Below are 19,380 nucleotides of genomic sequence, written 5' to 3' on the forward strand. Positions count from 1 at the left end.
TTTGTTTTCAGAATTCAGTCCTGTTTAATGTGGCGCCAATTCTTTCACGGCACCACCATTTTCATAATGCGCTGAAAGCGCGAATAAATCAAGCCTGTCCAACTTTAGGTTCAAACGACGCGGAGAAAAGTGGGTTTGATCGCGCCCACTGCGAGAGTGCAGTGAAAAGAGGCTCGACTACTGACACGGCTTGTTTTTGTTTGCCGCTCCGTCATCATGTGGCAGAATATTCGCCACGCGATAAACCGCTCACACTTGGTTCGTTGTATCCGACATTGGAATAAAGGTTGTGCAACACGAATCTGAAAGCTTCGATCTAGGCAGCAACGTATTTTATTTAACGACTGCTGCGCCTCGTCCTGGTGGGCACGAAACGGGATTTACGACTGTGGCCCGATCACTGGTCGCGACGCTAAACTGCCCGCAGTGCGCGAGGCGCGATCAAGCTACGACTATGAACGACGCACGAGTGTTCGTCACCGAAGAAGCGCGGAAGGTGCGAAACATGTGCAGTTCTTTGTTTCTACGGAGTGGGAAGGCAGCACTAGCCGCGTTTACATGAATGCGACAGTGTCGAATCTCATTTCTAACGCATCGCGTTCATGTAAACAGCGGTAATGCGGTAGGAAGGCGTATCGCATTAGTGCGCCAGGAGAGGGGAGATTTACGGGTGCGAATCAACTCTCCCGGAGAGTGTAAATGCAGGATCGTCGCATTGGGAATTATGTGAAGGAATTAGCTGCGGGACTGCCGCGCTGGTGTAGCTGCGAGACAGCAACCTTAGTCCATGCAGACGAAAATAGCAAAAGGTGGAGACGGAACGGTGCATTCTGAAGCATTTTGAACAAGTGTGAGGCTCTCGGTAGTCGGTACAGTCGGCACTCAGCCACGAAAGTGCGCTCGGCCCACTTCCGGAAACCAGTTACACCGGAAGTCGGCTGCACACCCTTTATACGACACCATGAGGCGCTACGTTTTCGCGAGAGGTAATGCGCTACGTGTAAACGGCGTCGCATCGCCTTCCCCAAATGCGCTTGCAAATGCGATGCGCCACTGTCGCATTCACGTAAATGGGGCGACTGCAACTTCCGGATAACACAACAAAGTGAGCGCCCCCCGTCAGGCGATAAGAGCTATGTGCTTCATTTGAACACAGCCTGAGAGTCAGAAGAAACACATGTGATAATCCGCACGCTTCTTAAGGCTAATTATCCTTGTATACCACCTGCTCTTTCACGAGTGCTTACACGAGCAAGTTTCTCCCCTACAAGCTGTGCACTTCACATTGACAAGAGCACGAAAAAAGTAATAACATCGTCACGTTAACGCTTTTTTTAAAGGGAAGGGGGGTTGCTGGGTTAGATGATTTGGCGGAAAGATAGCTAGGGTTATCGGGGTGCCGTTGCTAGCATTCAAAAATTCGCACTTTTGCGCCAAGCTAGCGGCGCACTCTATCGTCTCGTTTCTACAAGATGTGCAATCTTATTTTATTCTAAATCCCGTAGTGTCAAATGCGTTATTTGTTTGCCTTCGTTCTGGGCATTGAGTGCGCACGCGCGGAAATTCAACATTGCGCAGTGTAGAATACATACAGACCGTTAAACATTGGAACATCAGGCATGGCTGAAGAAGCAAGCAACGAACACACGCCTCCTGCGTTCAGCTTCACGGACGAAGCGAGCCCAAGTACAAAGCGTTACAACACCCAGAGCACTTCGTCTCATTTGGGCGCCTACACAACGTGAGCTTTTACCGATTGTCTATTTTTCATTGAATACTGTTACCCTTAGACATGACCCAGGTAGCAGGCTCTTACATCTGTACATTTGTTCCACCTATACATAGTCCTTGTTGACGGCCAACTTGAGCTTTTAAATCGGGGACTTTGTTAGATATAGACGCGTCCGTGCACAGGCGGTGCATCAATATTGTCATGCATAGCGTAAATTCAGCTGTTTAGCGTTTGTGATAAAACTTATAACACAACGAAACGAATTAATTTAACGAAGAAATTTTTTTTCGCTTATGTATGAATATTTATGTATGTGCTCTAGTATGTGCTCTGAATATTTATGTATGTGCTCTTTGTGCTCTAGATTGCAGTGCCGATGTGAGCGCCATATTTCGGTGAAAGCGCACTGTAAGAAGGCTCGCGCTTACCTATATTCCGGTGCTTGTTACAGAAGCCCCGGCGATGATAGTCTATATTCAGTTTCCGCTGTGGCATGCCTTTTATCAGGTCCCGGTTCCGGCGCGAAAAACGTAGGAACTCATTAGCTTTGAGCGCGGTGCCTCCCTTGATTTGCCGAACTGGTGAATACTATCGTGGGCAGTGTGAGCGGGGGAGCACACGAACGGGTGGCAAAAGGCATCGAAACCGAGCTAGAGCGATACGCGGAAGGCGCTGTAGAAAACAAAGGGGAGGGGAGGACGCTCTTCCGCTTAATGTTAGCCCTCCCACTGCGCCTTCATTTTTTTTTCGAATACGGTAGCAGGCGGCAACTCAATGGTCGCCGACAGCCGTTAAGATGGTTATGTGTCGCACTGACTTCGAGCTGGTCATTTTTTTTTTCTTGCATGCATTTTATATATTTAGAGCGCAGCTCTTATGCACCCGTTCCTGCGTTTAGCGTAAGGTATATTCAGATATACCCCATAGGACGTGAAGCATATATTATGGAGCGCATGGTGTCCCACGTTACAGGCCGATTTCAAAGGGAAGTAGCTCAAGAATGCTTACGCATCGGAGCAGTGCTGCTATTGGCCACGCTTCCGTGCACAAAGTTATCAGTAACCGCAATATCAAACAGCTTTATCAATGTGCGCTGGCGATGTGGGAAGTTCTGCAATTTGTATAAGGATATTCACAGCGGGAGTGCCAACAGTTACTAGAACAGCGTCCTCCTTTCCGCTTTGTTTCCGACGGCTGCCGTCGCGTATTGCCCATAGCATGGTTCGAGGCTATCTGACACGCGTCCTATCTGCTCGATTGTATTCCTCACAATAGTACTTTCTGGACGACACGTCAAAGTGCACAAAAATACTCTAATTTGCCACATAAAAAGAAATTGTGAACAAGTGTATACTTTCCGCGAAACACTTTATCTTTAGAAAACGTAGACCCGGTGGAGGAAAAGGCAAAGTTTGCTTTAAAAGGGTTGCTTGTCCGTTTGCCTGTATGGCCTAAGAGGGAACATTGCGCATTAAAGAAAAAACGCGTGGTTGCGCAAGCTTACCGTTTCTCGCTCGGAGTAGCTTGGCCAATGAAGCCACTTTTTTTTTTCAGCGTTCTTCTACCACTCAAATTTGGATAACAGGTTTGCAAATTGTTTTCATTACACCAAAGTTTAGCGACTGTATACAACAGCGATAAAGAAGCTGAAAGTCATGGTATTCCATGGCACTGCTTACGTTTGTAAACAATCGCAGCAGCACGTCGCGTTTCAGCTACGCTAATGCTGTGCATTGCATCTGTCGACCGACATTTTTAAGGCGAAAGCCTTAGGTATGCGCTTCAAGGTAGCGATGTGATTGTACAGAAGAGGCTGTCTTCTTCCCCATCGTTGCTGCTAATCATTGCAGAAAAACCACATGTGAATAATATTGAGGTAATTAAGGCGCTCGAACTCACGACCTTTGGTGGGAGGCAAACCCACGAGCTTTGTTGTTAATTAGGGCGAAGTTGAATAAGGCACAATTGATTAAGGTAGCTTTAAATATGGCGCTTATTCACACGACCTTTATTGGTAAAAAACAAGTAATAAGAAGTAATAATGCATTCCAATGAGAATGTCAATTCATTCCATGGGTGTCTCTTGAGTGAGGATACTTTCGCATTTACCATTTTGGTATGTGCGTTTTTCTTTCATGCAGTTCTCGCAATAAACTATTTCCATCAAGAAATTCTTGGATAGGCAGCTGCGAGTGGCATAGTAGAAGCAAACTTGGCATAGCTTGCCGAGAAATATTTAAGACCTCCATCCTCATTGTTACTCAATTCATTCGAATTCATGCTTTCATTCTGAAATGTTCAAATTTGGCTGCCAGACAGAAATCTCTTCTGCATGTAGGGCAAGTCATTTGTGCCTATAATTTAAAATACTACCTAAACTACGATATATTCCTCATAGAACCGGGATCCATCACACCGGGATCCACACGGCGATGCAAAATCACAACAGGCGAGTACAAAGGGGTATTTTTCTCATATGAGTGCCGCTTCGCAGCGTAATTGCAGAAACCATATGCATTGTCATTTTAATACTTCAACCTGTTTTATTTTTGCAAAAAATGTTCCATGGAGCAGAATATTTTATTCCAAAATTGTTGTTTCGATTCCGTCAGTGTGGCAAGAGGAGCACGCATTTTATATAGCAAACTACGTACGGAGGCACCATACCCGGTGTAAGTACTCCAACAGTTATGCTCACACTGTTCGTGGAAGTCAAGGAAGGTATCGTTTCGACTATGGTGGATTAGTGCCATGCACCAGACAATGCCCCACGCTTCGTTCGTGATATGCCAGTCAGCGTAGTGTGCCATTAGTGAGAATGAAACATTGCAATTAGCGCGTTTACAAAGCAGTACTTTGTTTCTTCCAGACGTTCTTTTAATAAAACATAATATGAATTTTTTTTCACAGCTGTAAGTGTCTAACACTTATACCTTTATTAATTGCAGCATTTCTGACGACGCCTGGCGTTACCAGTGGAACAATCAGCACAGGCCAATAACCGACAGGACTTACAACGTCGATGGTAGGTAGGCGATGGTCCCGAACATGGGAGAAAGCTCTTACGTCCATTGTGACAGCCGCGCATTTATTGCGAATACGGAGGCACATTACCTGCGACGCCTAGTCTGTTTCTGCATAAGCCGGCTTCTCACTGCCCTTAGTACGAAGTTTGTGCACACGTGAATGCATGTAAATTTATACAACACCTGTACAGTTTAGTTTGTCAATGAATTTTCATATCGGTCAATTGCAAGGCACGCTCCTACGTTCTCCTGTCAGAAGCCGAGGCCCTACTACATTCCAGGCCGTGATCAATTCACTCGTAATGGGAATCGGCGCATAAAAATTCGTCTACAATGTTATATTCCAAGGAAAATCTCGGTGGATTCGCCGTGCTACCATCATGGTTTTTTCCATTTCACCGATCAAACTTAGCAGACAAGGAAAATGTTTTGTTGTGAATTCACAGGGCGATGTGCAACCAGGGCGTCGTTTCAGAAGCCTATAACCGAAGGTCGTAACGGTACTGTCACGTTTTCGGCAGAGTGGGAGGATTGCTAACGCACAGCATGTTACGAGCAACCGACACATCCCGCTGCGGCGGAATGCAGAAGTTACAGCATGCAATTTGGGGCAACCCAAAACGGTGTATTGTCACAGGGTAGTGACTGAAGAAAGCAGCCAAACTGAGAAAGATGAAACTAGCGTTTTATTGGGGCGAATTTGTGCCCGCAAAAACAGGCTACGCTCAAATAACGGCGACAGTGGTGAACACGGTCGGCGATCGTCGAAAATTTGATCAGCGGGTCAAGCGCGTCGGCTTTTATACATCAGTCGTCGAATATTCCAGAGTAATCGCTGTGACCCGCGTGCCTTTAACAAAGTTCTACATTATTCGCGTGGCACACGCATGCGATCAGATTACAGAAGGTTCGGTCACAGACAGCGGATGGAAGCATCGATAACATTCCAGAAAATTCCGATACATGCAGGCGCGTCCTGCGTTGTGCGATAACATTTGTTAGGCGGTGGAACATGTCACCCGATGAAGACAAACAAGTACGCGTGTCAATACCCCCGTCTTAAAAAGCAGCCACCCGATGCTGCAAACGAAAGTAATAAATGAAAACACTCGTAGCAATAAGAACAACAAAATAAGGAAGTTCGTCAGGATCCGTAAAATGGTTTAAGACGCACCACGTGTACCACTTCAGATCGTGCGTGTCGCCACTGTGAATGCGAAATGCTATCTGGCACGACCTCATAGTCCAGTGCGCCAATACATCGAATTACCTTGTAGGGTCCGAAATAGCGTCGCAATAGTTTCTCCTCGTCGGCGTATTGGGGTCCAAACCCAAACACGATCGCCGGGCTGGTACTCAACGAAGCGTCGTCGGAGGTTGTAGTGTCGGCTGTCTGTACGCTGCTGGTTCTTGATCCGTAGGTGGGCGAGCTGTCGGGCTTCTTCGGCGCGCTGGAGATAGGTAGCGATGTCAAAATTCTCTTCGTCAGTGACGTGCGGCGGCATGGCGACGAGCGTCGTCATCGGGTTCCTGTTGTAAACCAGCTAAAACGGCGTGAGCTGTGTTGTTTCTTGCACCGCAGTGTTGTAAGCGAATGTTACGTACGGCAGCACGGCATCCCAGGTCTTGTGTTCGACGTCGACGTACATCGCTAGCATGTCGGCGAGGGTCTTATTTAGGCGCTCCATAAGACCATTCGTCTGTGGATGGTAGGCAGTTGTCCTCCTGTGCCTTGTCTGACTGTACTGCAGAATGACTTTGGTGAGCTCCGCTCTAAAGGCCATTCCTCTGTCGGTGATGAGGACTTCTGGGGCGCCATGTCGCAGCAGGATGTTCTCGACAAACAATTTAGCCACTTCGGCTGCGCTACCTATCGGGAGTGCTTTCGTTTCAGCGAAGCGTGTCAGGTAGTCCGTCGCCACGACGGTCTACATATTTTCGGTTGTTGATATTGGAAAGGGTCCCAACAAGTCCATCCCGATCTGCTGAAACGGTCGGCAAGGCCGCTCCATTGGCTGTAGTAATCCCGCTGGCCTTGTCGGTGGTGTCTTGCGTCGATGACAGTGTCGGCATGTTTTTACATAACGGGCGACGACGTCGGCGGTCAGGTGCGGCCAATAATACATTTCCTGTATCCTGGACAGCCTAGACAGTGTCCGGGAGAATCCGCGGTGTCCAGCAGTCAGATCGTAATGCAGGACGTGCAATACTTCTAGACGCAGCCCTGAGGGAACAAGAAAGTAGTTGGCGCGGACTGGTGAGAAGTTCTTCTTTACGAGTAGGTTGTTTTGAAGCGAGAACAAGACAATCGTCACCTAAATTCCTTAGGGACAACGTCGGTGTGCCCTTCCAAATACTCGACAAGGCGTTTCAGCTCCGAGTCTGCTCATTGCTGTTCAGCGAAGTCTTCCGCGCTTAATATGCCAAGGAAGGCGTCGTCATCCTCGTCATCTTGCGGCGGCGAGTCAATGGGGGCGCGTGATAGGCAATCGGCGTCAGAGTGTTTTCATTCTGACTTGTAGATTACAGTGATATCGTATTCTTGCAACCTTAGACTCCCTCACCAGCCGTCTTTAAGGGTCCTTTAATTTCGCTAGCCAACACAAGGCGTGATGGTCGCTTACGACTTTGAATGGCAGGCCGTATAGGTAAGGGCGAAATTTCGCTGTAGCCCAAACGATAGCGAGGCATTCCTATTCGGTTGTAGAATCATTGCCTTCCGCTCTTGACAACGACCGGCTAGCGTAAGCTGTCAAGCGTTCAAGTGCGTCTTTTCTCTAGACTAGGACGGCACCGAGGCCTAGGCTACTGGCGTCAGTGTGGATTTCGGTATCAGCGTCCTCGTCTGAGTGCTCAGGTGCTGGGGGCGACTGCAGGCGTCGTTTGAGTTCTTCAAATTCGTCGGCCTGCGGCGTTTACCACTTGAACTCGGCATGACATTTAGTTAGGTGTGTCAGCGGCTCAGCAATGCGTGAAAAGTCCTTGACAAACCACCTGTAGTAGGCCCACATGCCAAGGAATCGACGCACTGCCTTCTTATCGATGGGCTCTCGGAACTTTGCGATGGCAGCAGTCTTCTGCAGGTCGGGACAGACTTCACACTTGCTGATGGCGTGGCCTAGGAACAGAAGCTCGTCATAAGCGAAGCGGCACTTCTTTGGCTTCAGAGTGAGTCCTGATGACTTGATGTCCTCTAGTACTGTCGCGAGCCGCCTAAGGTGATCGTCAAAATTTCAGGCGAAGGCGACGACGTCATCCCAGTAATCAAGACAGGTCTGCCACCTCAATCCTGCTAACACCGTGTCCATGACGCGCTGGAACGTTGAAGGCGCCGAGCACAGTCCGAATGGCATGACCTTGAACTCGTAGAAGCCGTCTGGCGTGATGAATGTGGTCTTTTCGCGATCTCTCTCGTCGACTTCTATTTGCCAGTAGCCAGACTTGAGATCCATCGACGAGATGTATTTTGCGTTGCAGAGCCGATCTAATGCGTCGTCTGCCCGTGGAAGGGGGTATACGTCCTTCTTCGTGATCTTGTTAAGTCTACGATAATCGACGCACAAGTGTAGGGTTCCGTCCTTTGTCTTCACCAACACTACGGGAGATGCCCACGGGGTTTTCGACGGCTGGACGATGTCGTCGCGCAGCATTTCGTCGACTTGTTCTCTTATAGCTTCAGGTTCTCGCGTCGAAACTCGGTAAAAGCTCTAGCGGAGTGGTCGAGCCCACTCTTCGGTGATTATGCGATGCTTTGCGACTGGCGTTTGTCGAATCCTCGATCACGTCGAAAAGCAGCCTTTGTATCATCATAGCAGACTTCTTGGCTGTTGCTGCTTAATCATGGGGAGACTTGGATTTATGTCGAAGTCTATTTCGGGAACTAGGGTCATCGGGGTAGATGCGGTAGAATCCGATAGAACGAACGCATTACTGGTTTCCAGAATTTCCTCGATGTATGCGATCGTAGTGCCCTTGTTGAAGTTTGCTGAACTGCTCCTTGCTGAAGTTTGCCAGCAACACTTTAGTTTTTCCTCAGTGCAGTCGAGCGTATCTCTTGCGAAGCAAATTTCACGGTCCAGCAATAGACGTTGGTCGCCCTCGATGACGCCTTTTACGTCGGCAGGTGCTTTGGTGCCGATGGAAATGACAATGCTGGAGTGGGGCGGGATGCCGAGTTGACATTCAAGCACGCTTAAGGTGTAGTGACTACGAAAACTCACCGGCGGTACCGCACGACCTTCCGACAGCGTTATCGACTTCGACTTCAGGTCGATGATTGCGCCGTGTTGGTTCAGGAAGTCCATGCCGAGAATGACGTCTTGTGAACACTGCTGGAATGGCGTTTCAGAGATAAGAACACCGCGTACGGAAGCCCTGCAAAAGGGTTCCCGAATCACTAAATGCTATTCGCCTCGCACGATCTATCACAATGAAATATTCATTTCATATGAATTGCCCTTCCACTGCTGTGAATGAACACCTATACTGTACTTTCATGCCATACAAGTGCCACTTACAATGCAAGCATTAGTTTCCCGCTTCTGGGACCCAGCTCCAATGTCGATTATGGAAGGCCCAGCACAAGTCACGCTGGCATGGAGCAAGCAACAGCCATTTTAGGGGACGGTGCCAGGTAAGCCCGCATTTAGAAAAGTTTCGTTGTAAAGCAACTCAGAGCCAGCGGTGATCGCAACCCGCGGTACATCCATTTCTGTACTCAATAATCTTTCCCGGGGCAAAGGCTTGTTGCGATCCCTGACAGAGGCACTACATCTGCAGTTTGGAGCATTCAACAGCGGAGCTGTTGGTAGCATACGTAATAGTTCCGGGAGCGCGACCGGACATGGACGCAGTAAAAAAAATTTAGGCAGCATGTCGCACTCCTGTTACACGTGAAAACATACTTTCTGGTTGGTTACCTGCTTACTCACCCCCCCCCCCCTTGTGGAACGTATCTAGATAGAGAGGAGCAAGATGTTCATCTAAAAGAAAGCGCTCAAAATGAAACGCTTAGAATGTCTAAGGTTACCTGGGCGGTGTAGCTTTGGCACGCAGGCAGTACAAAATGTGGTCGAAATCGGTATTTCCGCACTACGGCTTGCCTCATAATCACATCGTGGTTTTTGTACATAAAACGTCAGCATTTAGTTTTTATATGTTAAATTGTTTCACCTGCACCATACGTTTCGGAAGCGAAAAGACGAAACTTTTTCCTTAGCCCTAAGTTAAGCCATTGCTGAACCTCATATACGGCATTAAAAACATGAAATAAGTCAATTGCCATGTAATGTATTGCGTAATGATGCGACTACTTCTTTTCTTCTGGTAAACAAGCTTTCCCTTTCGTTAATGATCTCAATGTGCACACTCCTTTAAATTTAGCCTCCCGTGCAGAGAACGGTGGCGCCTTGGTACGTAATAGTTTCCGGCCCCTCTGAACTGTGCTACGGAAATCACGTATAACGGGGAGGGCATCAGTGAATGTTCGCTATAGGACAAGCCCCTGTAGTTTCCTTTGCCGGTCCTCCCCACCATGCTATCTCATTGATCGCGCACATTGGAGGTCATTACTATTATTTGTTATTTTGTTATTCATTTTATTATAATTCAAATGACCCTATAGATGTAACAGTTGTCACGTTCAATATTAACCCAACACATTGCGAAACTGTGCCTTTTCCAACGACATTATTATAACTTCCCCGAACTGCATGGAAGGCTTCTAATCCCACCAACCCGTAAATCTCGTCGCCTTTTTAGCTCTTGCAGCATCCAGCGCTTGCATTGTCCAACACTTTCCTTTAATCAATTGTTTTTGCCTAGCGCCATTATATAGTGGAACAATTTGCCAGATAAAGTTGTCAATGAGCGCAACCCCATTATCTTCAAGCAGCTGCTTACTGATCACCTTAAACCCTAACCTTATAATGACCGTACTGTGCCTTCATTCATTTGCGACTGCCGTCTCACATTTTGACTGTTCTGCTGATTTGCTTTTGCATTCTATTCAGTGTGCCTCTTGCTTTTTTGATGTTGTTGTTTGTTTGTTTTAATGCGAATCCACAGGCTGAATCTTATAAGAAATTGTAACCATATCTTTGTTTCTATCCTTATCTTCTGTAACCCCCCTTATGTAATACCCCGACAGGGGTTTTTAAGGAAAAATAAATGATGATGATGATGATGATGATGATGATGATGATGATGATGATGATGATAATTTCGATCTCATAGCTAGCAGTACATTCCCCCAGTGCAATGTCTGTTTGCCTGAAGGATTCTTGACGCAAACGTTTCCACAAGGGCACTTGTGCTCGTCAGTTGCGAGCCCTTTTCTAAACATTGGCTTCGGCTACAATATTTGTTGTACCACTGTTCACCACCTCAGGTCTTGCTGTTTATGCGAATATCTGTCTTGTATTTCAGATTTCCAGAGACTACCAGTGTTGGCCAATGGAACACGCAATACCACACAGTTGATGGCACATCCAGCATCTCCGGTAGGTGCAGGAACGTTTTCAGCTGTTAGTATACCTCTCCGCGCCTTCAAGGTGATTGAGGAATGTAACGTTTGCTATCTAGCACTACGCATTTAAACAGCATGAATGAAGGAATTCTGCGGTTTTTCGTGTCAAATCCGCGATTTCATCATGATGCACCCCAGTAGCAGGGGACTCCAAATTAATTATGACCACCAGGGGACGCTTAACATGCCCTCAATGGTAAGCAGCATTGCCGCTGGCTCAGATGCGGTTGCGAAAATGTCGTTCGTGTACCTTTTAGTTATTCGGTTCATCTAAACGTTTCTTGCTTCCGTTAGGTCACTTTATTGCTAAAAGTTCTTCGCCTCATTCAATAGTTGGTGACAACCTAAGAATAAAGTGCAAGCTCCGCCCACAACACCCAAGCATAACCGCTTTTACCCTCTAAAAGGGAAGAGCGCTGGAATCCACTCGCACCTTAATGAACTCGCTGTGCTAATGAAAATATAAAGGAAATCGAAGAAAAAGAGCTCGCCATTTGAAGTTAACGTATTACCATTGCCTGACTGCTGATATGGTTATCGCTTATTCAATTTCCCAAGACGTTCAGGTTTCAACATACTACCAATGTCACAGACAATTATGTACGGTGAAAATAGCTACTTCAAATGCGCAACGGTGATTGAAGTCACGGATGTCAGCGAACCAAATTGGATGGCGTATTCATGAAACTTGTTTGTCCTTGACTGAGTACATATAACCGTTTGCGCTTGGTTTGTGATCGATTATAAGCACTTTGCGTTACATAGGTAAGTGGGTAGGCAGGCAGGATATGTACGCTCTTATCTAGCGTTGTTTAAATGAAAAGAACATGATTGCGCCCGCGCTGATAGAATCGCAACAGTGGTGTCGGGCACAGCAGCCCGGTACTGTAGCCATTAGACCCCAATTACACAGAAGAGCTAATGATCTTCCGAAAAGCTCCCGCATTCAGTGAGGAAATCTTTGAAAATGAGCGCCCAATACCAGTGACTCACTGGCATGAACATTTTGAATCGCACCAAGCTAGTATGTTAGCCATTCGTCCCTACATGCATAATATGATTGCTTGTATCAGATGCGGCACCGATGTCTCATGTCGAGTAGATTATCACAGAGCCATTTCACTATCAAAGCGTGACAAGAAGCGAGGAAACAAACATCAGGCATTTCAATATCATCCAAGCGCCGGTTTAGGCAGAAATGACCCCAGAATAAAACAATGAACAACTCCCAAAACACATGTTTATCTTCATCGTCGGAGCTATGTTGCGTTTTCAGGCGTTTGTTGCTTATGCTATGGGGTTCACTTCAGAGCGCAGCAGAGCTCTCACGGTTTCTTTTTGATTCCTGCGCGTTCATATCCTGGAACGCTCCAGCCTCGTGACTTGACGCACAGTGGTGAACTGGCGCCTGTGCTTTCAGGGCACAAAGAAAACACTGAAGACCGAAGCACCGGATTCACACTGCTGGTCTGCAGCAGCGGTGGGGATGACTCGGTGGCTAGCACAAGCCGCGCGGCCATGCAGGAAGCAACGGGCACATTGGGAAACGAAGCTAGGTGAGTCAAACATTTGCATGAACTCCTTTCGATAGAGCAACTCACTGAGATGACAGGGAAAGCCGTCTATGGCTGAGTTATGCTTGCACTCACGATTTTATGAGAGGGATTGAAGTTCCGACCATTCAAATTCTAAATATCAGCTGTTCACACTGTATGGAGCTGGCGTAAGCAGGAAGCTTTAGCTCAGGATCTACTACCTAGGTACATGGGAAAGGATAAATCAGTTTCCTCGAGCACATACTGCACCAGCATTAGTGAAGCTTGCTGCATTTAGTACGCTATTTAATGCGCTATTAGTGTATTTGCAGCAATTGCGTTTTTGGCTGATGACCTATACTTAGTAAAAAGCGAGAAAATCAAGTATCAGAATTCGACCTTTTCAAATCGGCAATAAAATCAATGCCAGGATTCTATCAACTGCACCAAATAACAAAGGTAAAGTGCACTAAATACATGTTTAAGACAGCACTCTAAGACATGCTATTTCATTGGTACATACATTGAAAATCCTTGTTCACGTAGTAACCATCTCACGCAAACTGGAAAAGTACGTCAAAGTTGCCACTGAGGATTCTCCAAGAGATGCAGCTAGTAGGACTTCGGGAGGTATATTTCTTTGCAAGTTAAAGTTGTGTATTTTATTCTTCTGTTGTTCTGAAACTTAGCGATCTGCGAGTTTTCCCGTGGACAATGACACAAATTAAAATTAGTAGTGATAGAGTTGTCGAAAATTAATTTTTCCTTCAAATGAAATTAGTGTATTACAATCCCCGCGGAGAACAAAAAAGAGTCCTGCTCTTAGACCTACACGGGTTTAGCGAAAACAGCACTTTCGCTATCGTGGCCTGTTCAGCATTTGTCCTAACTTTTATTTATTTTTTTCTTTAGCTAGCTGTAAGTTCATTACATAATCTGCTCTCCATACTGGCCAAGCTGGCATGATTAGAAACGACGTGTATGTTAACACCACAGAAGTTGAACCACACCATAAGGCCGCATGACTCGTGTTACCAACGTTAACAAGAATACGTATAGGTAAACAAATAAACAGAAGGTTACCGCAACGATACCGCACAATGTTCATCTGGGGCTTACCATGGATATTTCAAAAGAGCAACATACAAGATAGAAGACGCACTAGGCGCAGGCATCTTTGCTCTACAGCCTTGCTGAAGAGAAGTCTCCAGTCGCCAGCGCCAAGAAGATGAAGACGACGGAGACCTCATAACCGCGAAACTCTCGAAAGACTCAAAAGTTTTCCCTCCCCCCTCTACAGCCCGTTTTATTTTTTTTCTCGCCTAAACGGTACAAAAGATGTCTTACCAACATTGACTTGACTCAACACTTCCAGATGTAATTGACTGACCGAGAAAAATGCTCTCGGCCGTGGACAGAAGTAAGCGAAATACAGGTTATTTGTTTTAGTTCAACGTTGATTACAATGAACGTCGTAATGCATGTTTGCACGAGATGAAGAAGCAAAAAGGGAAACTTCGTCGGCAGCATATTTCATTCATTGTACTAAAAATTGGTTATGGTTGCGTACGGTGGAATGGATTATGTGTGTGTTGAAAGCTCCATGCCTTCGGCAGGAACGGTGTAATGTTCCGATGCGAGTGGAACGTTAAATGACTGGATACAAATAAAAATATTTGAAACCGGAAGTTTCTTTCTTCCTGTTCAACATATTATTGCGGGGATGTTGCGAGCACAGAAACACTATATTTACAATATATACAGGCTGAGTTAGAGTAGTTAAGATGCCTGACCATCAACAACACGCAGCAGCCAGTCGTCTCCGATCTTCTTCGTCCTCTCTCATCTTTCAGCCTTCCGTAACAATATGTAGCGATTGAGCTACGACGTATCCGATGGAGAGGCAATCCACCTATACTTGTCCGGAATAACGCCAATAGTGCGCCTTCGTATCATTTCCAATTATTAGGACGAAAGCCTTAAGTGGCCCGTTGCAATGGCTCCTACCCTGAAAAAGCGGCCTTAGTCCAGAGATAAAAAATATCATCAGGAATGGCTCATACACCATAAAGAAGCAAAGATGCAATGGCTGAAAATCAATGAAGAAACAAAAGAAAGAAATAAGAAAAGAAAGAAAGGACGAAGGTAAGAAAAGCAAATGAACAAAAAGTACGAATGAAAGAATGACAGAATGAAAGAACGACAGAAGGAACGAAAGAGGCTTTAGGTATTGCATTAGGGTCAAGCATGTGTGGTTGAAGAAGTCGACCTACGGCATCATACGCGGCTCGTTATGTCTTGCAAAAGGGCTGATCCCTCCGATCGCATACCTGAATGCACTACCACGGCTGCAGCAAGCTTTCGCCTTCACATGTTCGAAAAGTGTACCAAGCTGCAGTACTTTTCTTACTCTTCTTCAAATAAAAGACGTCCTAAAAACGTAGACGCATTTTAGCTGGTGAAAAACAGTCATTTTCAATGTAGAATGTCCCACTTCCAGGGAAACATTTCGGAAGTTTTCCCTGAATCCTGCTTTTGAGCGTGTTGAAGACGCTCGTGTATTTTAAAAATGTTGACCGGCTAAGTTTCTTGACTAACCATCACCGCTGGAAATTTCTCCTCACCTGCACTTGTTTTATGTAGGTTAAGCATGATGAATTGAGTCAAGCATAGTTTCTGTATTGCTCGCAACTCAGTAAAGATGATTACGTTCCAGTTTAGCAAAGCAAACCATCAAAATCAGCAACTTTTGCCAATCCGGAGCCCAAAATGTGCGCTAAGTTTAAACGCAGCAAATTCGCGCTTAGGTTCAGCAAGTCGCCTTACCATTAACTCGCGTTTTAGTTTGTCAACCTCTGAATTCGCAAAACGTGTTTTTGTTCTCCCCTTACAAGAGTCGCGCCTATTGAGCTATTTGTCCATCTCCTTGCAGGAATTCTACTGCAACCAGAGGAAGGAGACAGGAAGAGTTGTGTGGTATCTCTGACAATGCTTCTACCAGACCGGTTGCTTTACACGGGCACGTCAACCAACACACGGGTGACACAGTCCACATTTCTAAAGCCAGCGATCAGTCGCCTGCGAAGAATTTGAAGTTTGTAGAATATTGCCGCACCCGTACTGCCGAAAACCACAAATGCGGAAGCTGTGGCAAACTGTTCCACCGGGCTTATCATCTAGTTCGACATTACCGCACGCACACAGACGAGAGACCGTACAAATGCGAAATATGTGATAAATTGTTTCGGCGTTCTGATGACCTAAATAGCCATAAACGCATCCATACAGGCGAGAAACCATATAGATGTCATATATGTGACAAATCGTTCCGGTGTTCTAGTTCTGTAGACAACCATATGCGCACGCATACAGGCGAGAAACCCTACACTTGCGTAACATGTGGTAAATCATTCGCGGAAATGTCGAATCTTCGTACACACCAGCTCATTCACACTGACGAGAAGCGCCATGTCTGTCATAAGTGTAGTAAAGCATTCAGAACCAAGCAATGTCTCGCGCGTCATCTAAAGTCGCATAGTAAGGATGCAGCTTTCGTTTGCGAAATATGTCATCTATCATTTGTGAACTACTCAGGTATCGGTCATCACCGCCAAATCATGCACGGGGATGAAACCCTGGCTGAGCCTTTTGGTTTCGCAGACAAACAAAACCTTGATGGATACCTGTGCCAAAAAAATACATGCTACTTATGTGGAGCTTCCTTTGAAGACGAGGTTCGACTAATTACACACCTCGTCACGCATAGGGATGAGCAGCCGTAATACTCCGACTAGTGCGCCAGTTAGGTAAATCGCCCCTTGCTTTCGCAAAACGCGAGAGTAAAGCCGTGCCGGGAAGCAGCGCTGACAATCTCCCACAGGCGTGACCAATTAATTAAACAAATCATGTGCAAATACCGGCTTCTTTGGACATTTGACACGGCTGAGTAAAAAGCGGGCTTTAAAAAACTACCAGACAAGACGTCGCCGCCAGAAGAATTCGTCGTTCTTCAACTTCGAAGTACAGTGCAGGTCTTGGTCAGTGCTCAGTGTTTGCAGAACTACGTTGTTCGCGAACATAGCTTTCGGAAACTCATTTCAGGACAAACGCTGATAGTCAGTTTGTGTGCTTTGTGTAACTAGTAGGTTTAAATGCCCGCACATGATTCTTGGCACCTCGTTTAGTTAGAGAAGTGTTTGGTGGAAGCGTCATTGCAGTGTACTAGAAAACGAGTTTTAATTATACATCCTATTAGTTGTTTTGCTTTAATAGAAACACACATATCATTAAGAACCATTTGAAAAGTAAGGACTGTTCTTTTTTAACTCAAAGTCAATATCCGCCATTATTTCTGGTTCTTCAGCTCTGTTGCCTTCAACAGACAATGCTTGTAGGGACTTTTACGAAAATATACAGCCACATTATAGGTTTAGGAAAATTTATTTGCAGTAAATTTTTTTCGATGCATCGGATATTCTGGTTCTTTGACTCTTGTATTCTTACCGAAAATATTTGTTCACTATCATAAACTAAGCTGATGAGAGTATTGAGACTTTTAATTTCAAATCGTTTGGACCTTCCCTATATGATATACTCTCGATGTACGAAATTTTGTTGTTCTTGTTTTATGCTGGTAGAACCTGTCATTTTTAAGGGGCAGTTTTTCTCTCTCGGAAAACGCATGTTTTGACTCGGCCTACTCTCTAGTAAATGCTGTAAAATCTTACTCTGATGTGACAAACGCATCCGTGCGAGCAATGAATAGTCAAGTAAGACACAGTTCTTATGCGTATTGATACGCGTACTTTACCTCTTTACTTTCAACCCTTTTCAACCACTAACAAATCTTCAGTTACTGCTGAGTGCTTGACGTGCCTTCAGGTATCGGAACATTCTCGAATTTCTCGTCGATTCTTTGTGATGACCTTTTGTAATGAAATTGTACGCGTAACGCCAATGGACATGTGCATTCTCAAAGGCGTGTGAGCACCAGCGATGACGGTGCAATCTTCTACGAATCACGTGGGAATAGCCGACGATGATTATGCACAAACCACGTTTTGGACGATTGGCGCACGTTCCCGCCACTATCCTTCTGCCCGAGTATAACTTGTTTTGTTACTTCTGTTACACCAAATAAAAAGTATTTCCTGACTCAAAGTTCTTGCTACTGTGTTGTTCGCCGTTACAACAACGTGAAATCTCATAGAGGTGCTTCGTTGTGACCGTATACACACTGTAAGCCATGAATACGCCCTTCAAACACAATTCACACCAGCAACCAGAAACTGACCCCCCCCCCCCCCCTCCCTTTCACGGGTACCCTATAGACGCAACAATAATATCGAAGACATTGATGCACATGGCAGAATAAGCACAAGGACGAAGCCAACATACGGTGCCTCTGGCCACCCCAGGAGTTGTACATGCAAACATATCTAATCGAACATAATAGTAAATGGTGCAGCATTAGAGTATCTTGGCAAGGTAGCTTGGAGTTTCGGCTGCACGTCAAACAACGTAGTCAAGTAACAGCAAGAAAACATTTAAAATAAAAAGTGACGTCACACCTGAAAATGGGAGTGATGTAAATTTCTTACTTTGCTTGGAGTGAATGTTCTAATTCCTTAAGCATCTAACATTCCGACCCCTAGGCCAGCAGTTATTTCTCTTTTGAGGCTGAGGCGAGCTCGGAATTCGCCTCAGCTGAAGCTCAAGCGGATCATTAAATTATGAGTGGCGTATGTCTTAATGGTAACATAATTAGGCTGTAATTGGTGGCAATTGCTCAAGTCGGTTCCCAAGGAAGGTGAGAAAATTGGATGGAAATACAGGGCAGGGTCACAGGTCTCAAAATAAACTTCAATTTCATTCGTCTAGAATAATGAAACCAATATATTTAGCCAAACAAAGCTTATTTCAATTGATGAAAAGTACTATGGCCAGCAAACAGTCGTAATGTGCAGCAACATATGCGAAATATTTTCGGAGAATTCGCGATTCCCTGCGACACAACTCGTATTCCTATCAAATAGTTATCAGAAAAGACAACATGGCTTAAAAAACATTTGACGTAATAATTTTGCTGCTCGTCGGACACTCTGTGGTTTTGTTAAATGAGTGAACAGATGTACTTACAGCCAAGCTTTCTTCGGGGAGCGTTTCGCGTTTATCTTCACGACGAGACACAGCGCGCCGGATGACGAGGCGAGAACTTGCACGATAACAGAAACCCTCCCCTCACACCTTTCGCCTATCATTGCCGTGCGTTAGGTCATGCAAAATTTAAAGTGAAGCGCACGCCTCAGTTTGAACAAACACGCAAAGAAATATAACAACAAACGAAAGAAACCACCGCATTCAAGTGAGCAACGCCATTCAGCGCGACGTAACAGCTGCTTTGCGCAGTCATGTCAAGTCTTGCGCCAGAGTCATGGGTTGATAGGTGTCACCAACAAAGAATAAATAAGTGGTGAAATACCAGATACCAAATACCAAATACCAGAAATTACCAGTTGTGTTAGCACAGCAAAAATATTTGAAACGGTATATTTCCTCGTA

General features: G+C 45.6%; 2 protein-coding genes across 6 annotated transcripts in view; both read left to right on the forward strand.

The window, feature by feature from the left end:
• The window catches only part of LOC139049981 (zinc finger protein 83-like), a 145,594-nt gene that overhangs the window by 92,885 nt on the left and 33,329 nt on the right, over positions 1-19,380 (forward strand). The gene's annotated exons all lie outside the window — the stretch shown is intronic.
• Positions 1,391-15,805, forward strand: LOC139049780 (uncharacterized). Its single transcript, XM_070525584.1, has 6 exons — positions 1,391-1,741; positions 4,131-4,181; positions 4,681-4,757; positions 11,185-11,258; positions 12,705-12,764; positions 15,752-15,805. The coding sequence occupies exons 1-6, from the start codon at positions 1,620-1,622 to the stop codon at positions 15,803-15,805; spliced, it is 438 nt and encodes a 145-aa protein (XP_070381685.1). The 5' UTR covers positions 1,391-1,619.

The sequence above is a fragment of the Dermacentor albipictus genome, chromosome 9 (genome assembly GCF_038994185.2).
Source record: "Dermacentor albipictus isolate Rhodes 1998 colony chromosome 9, USDA_Dalb.pri_finalv2, whole genome shotgun sequence".
Lineage (NCBI taxonomy): Eukaryota > Metazoa > Arthropoda > Arachnida > Ixodida > Ixodidae > Dermacentor > Dermacentor albipictus.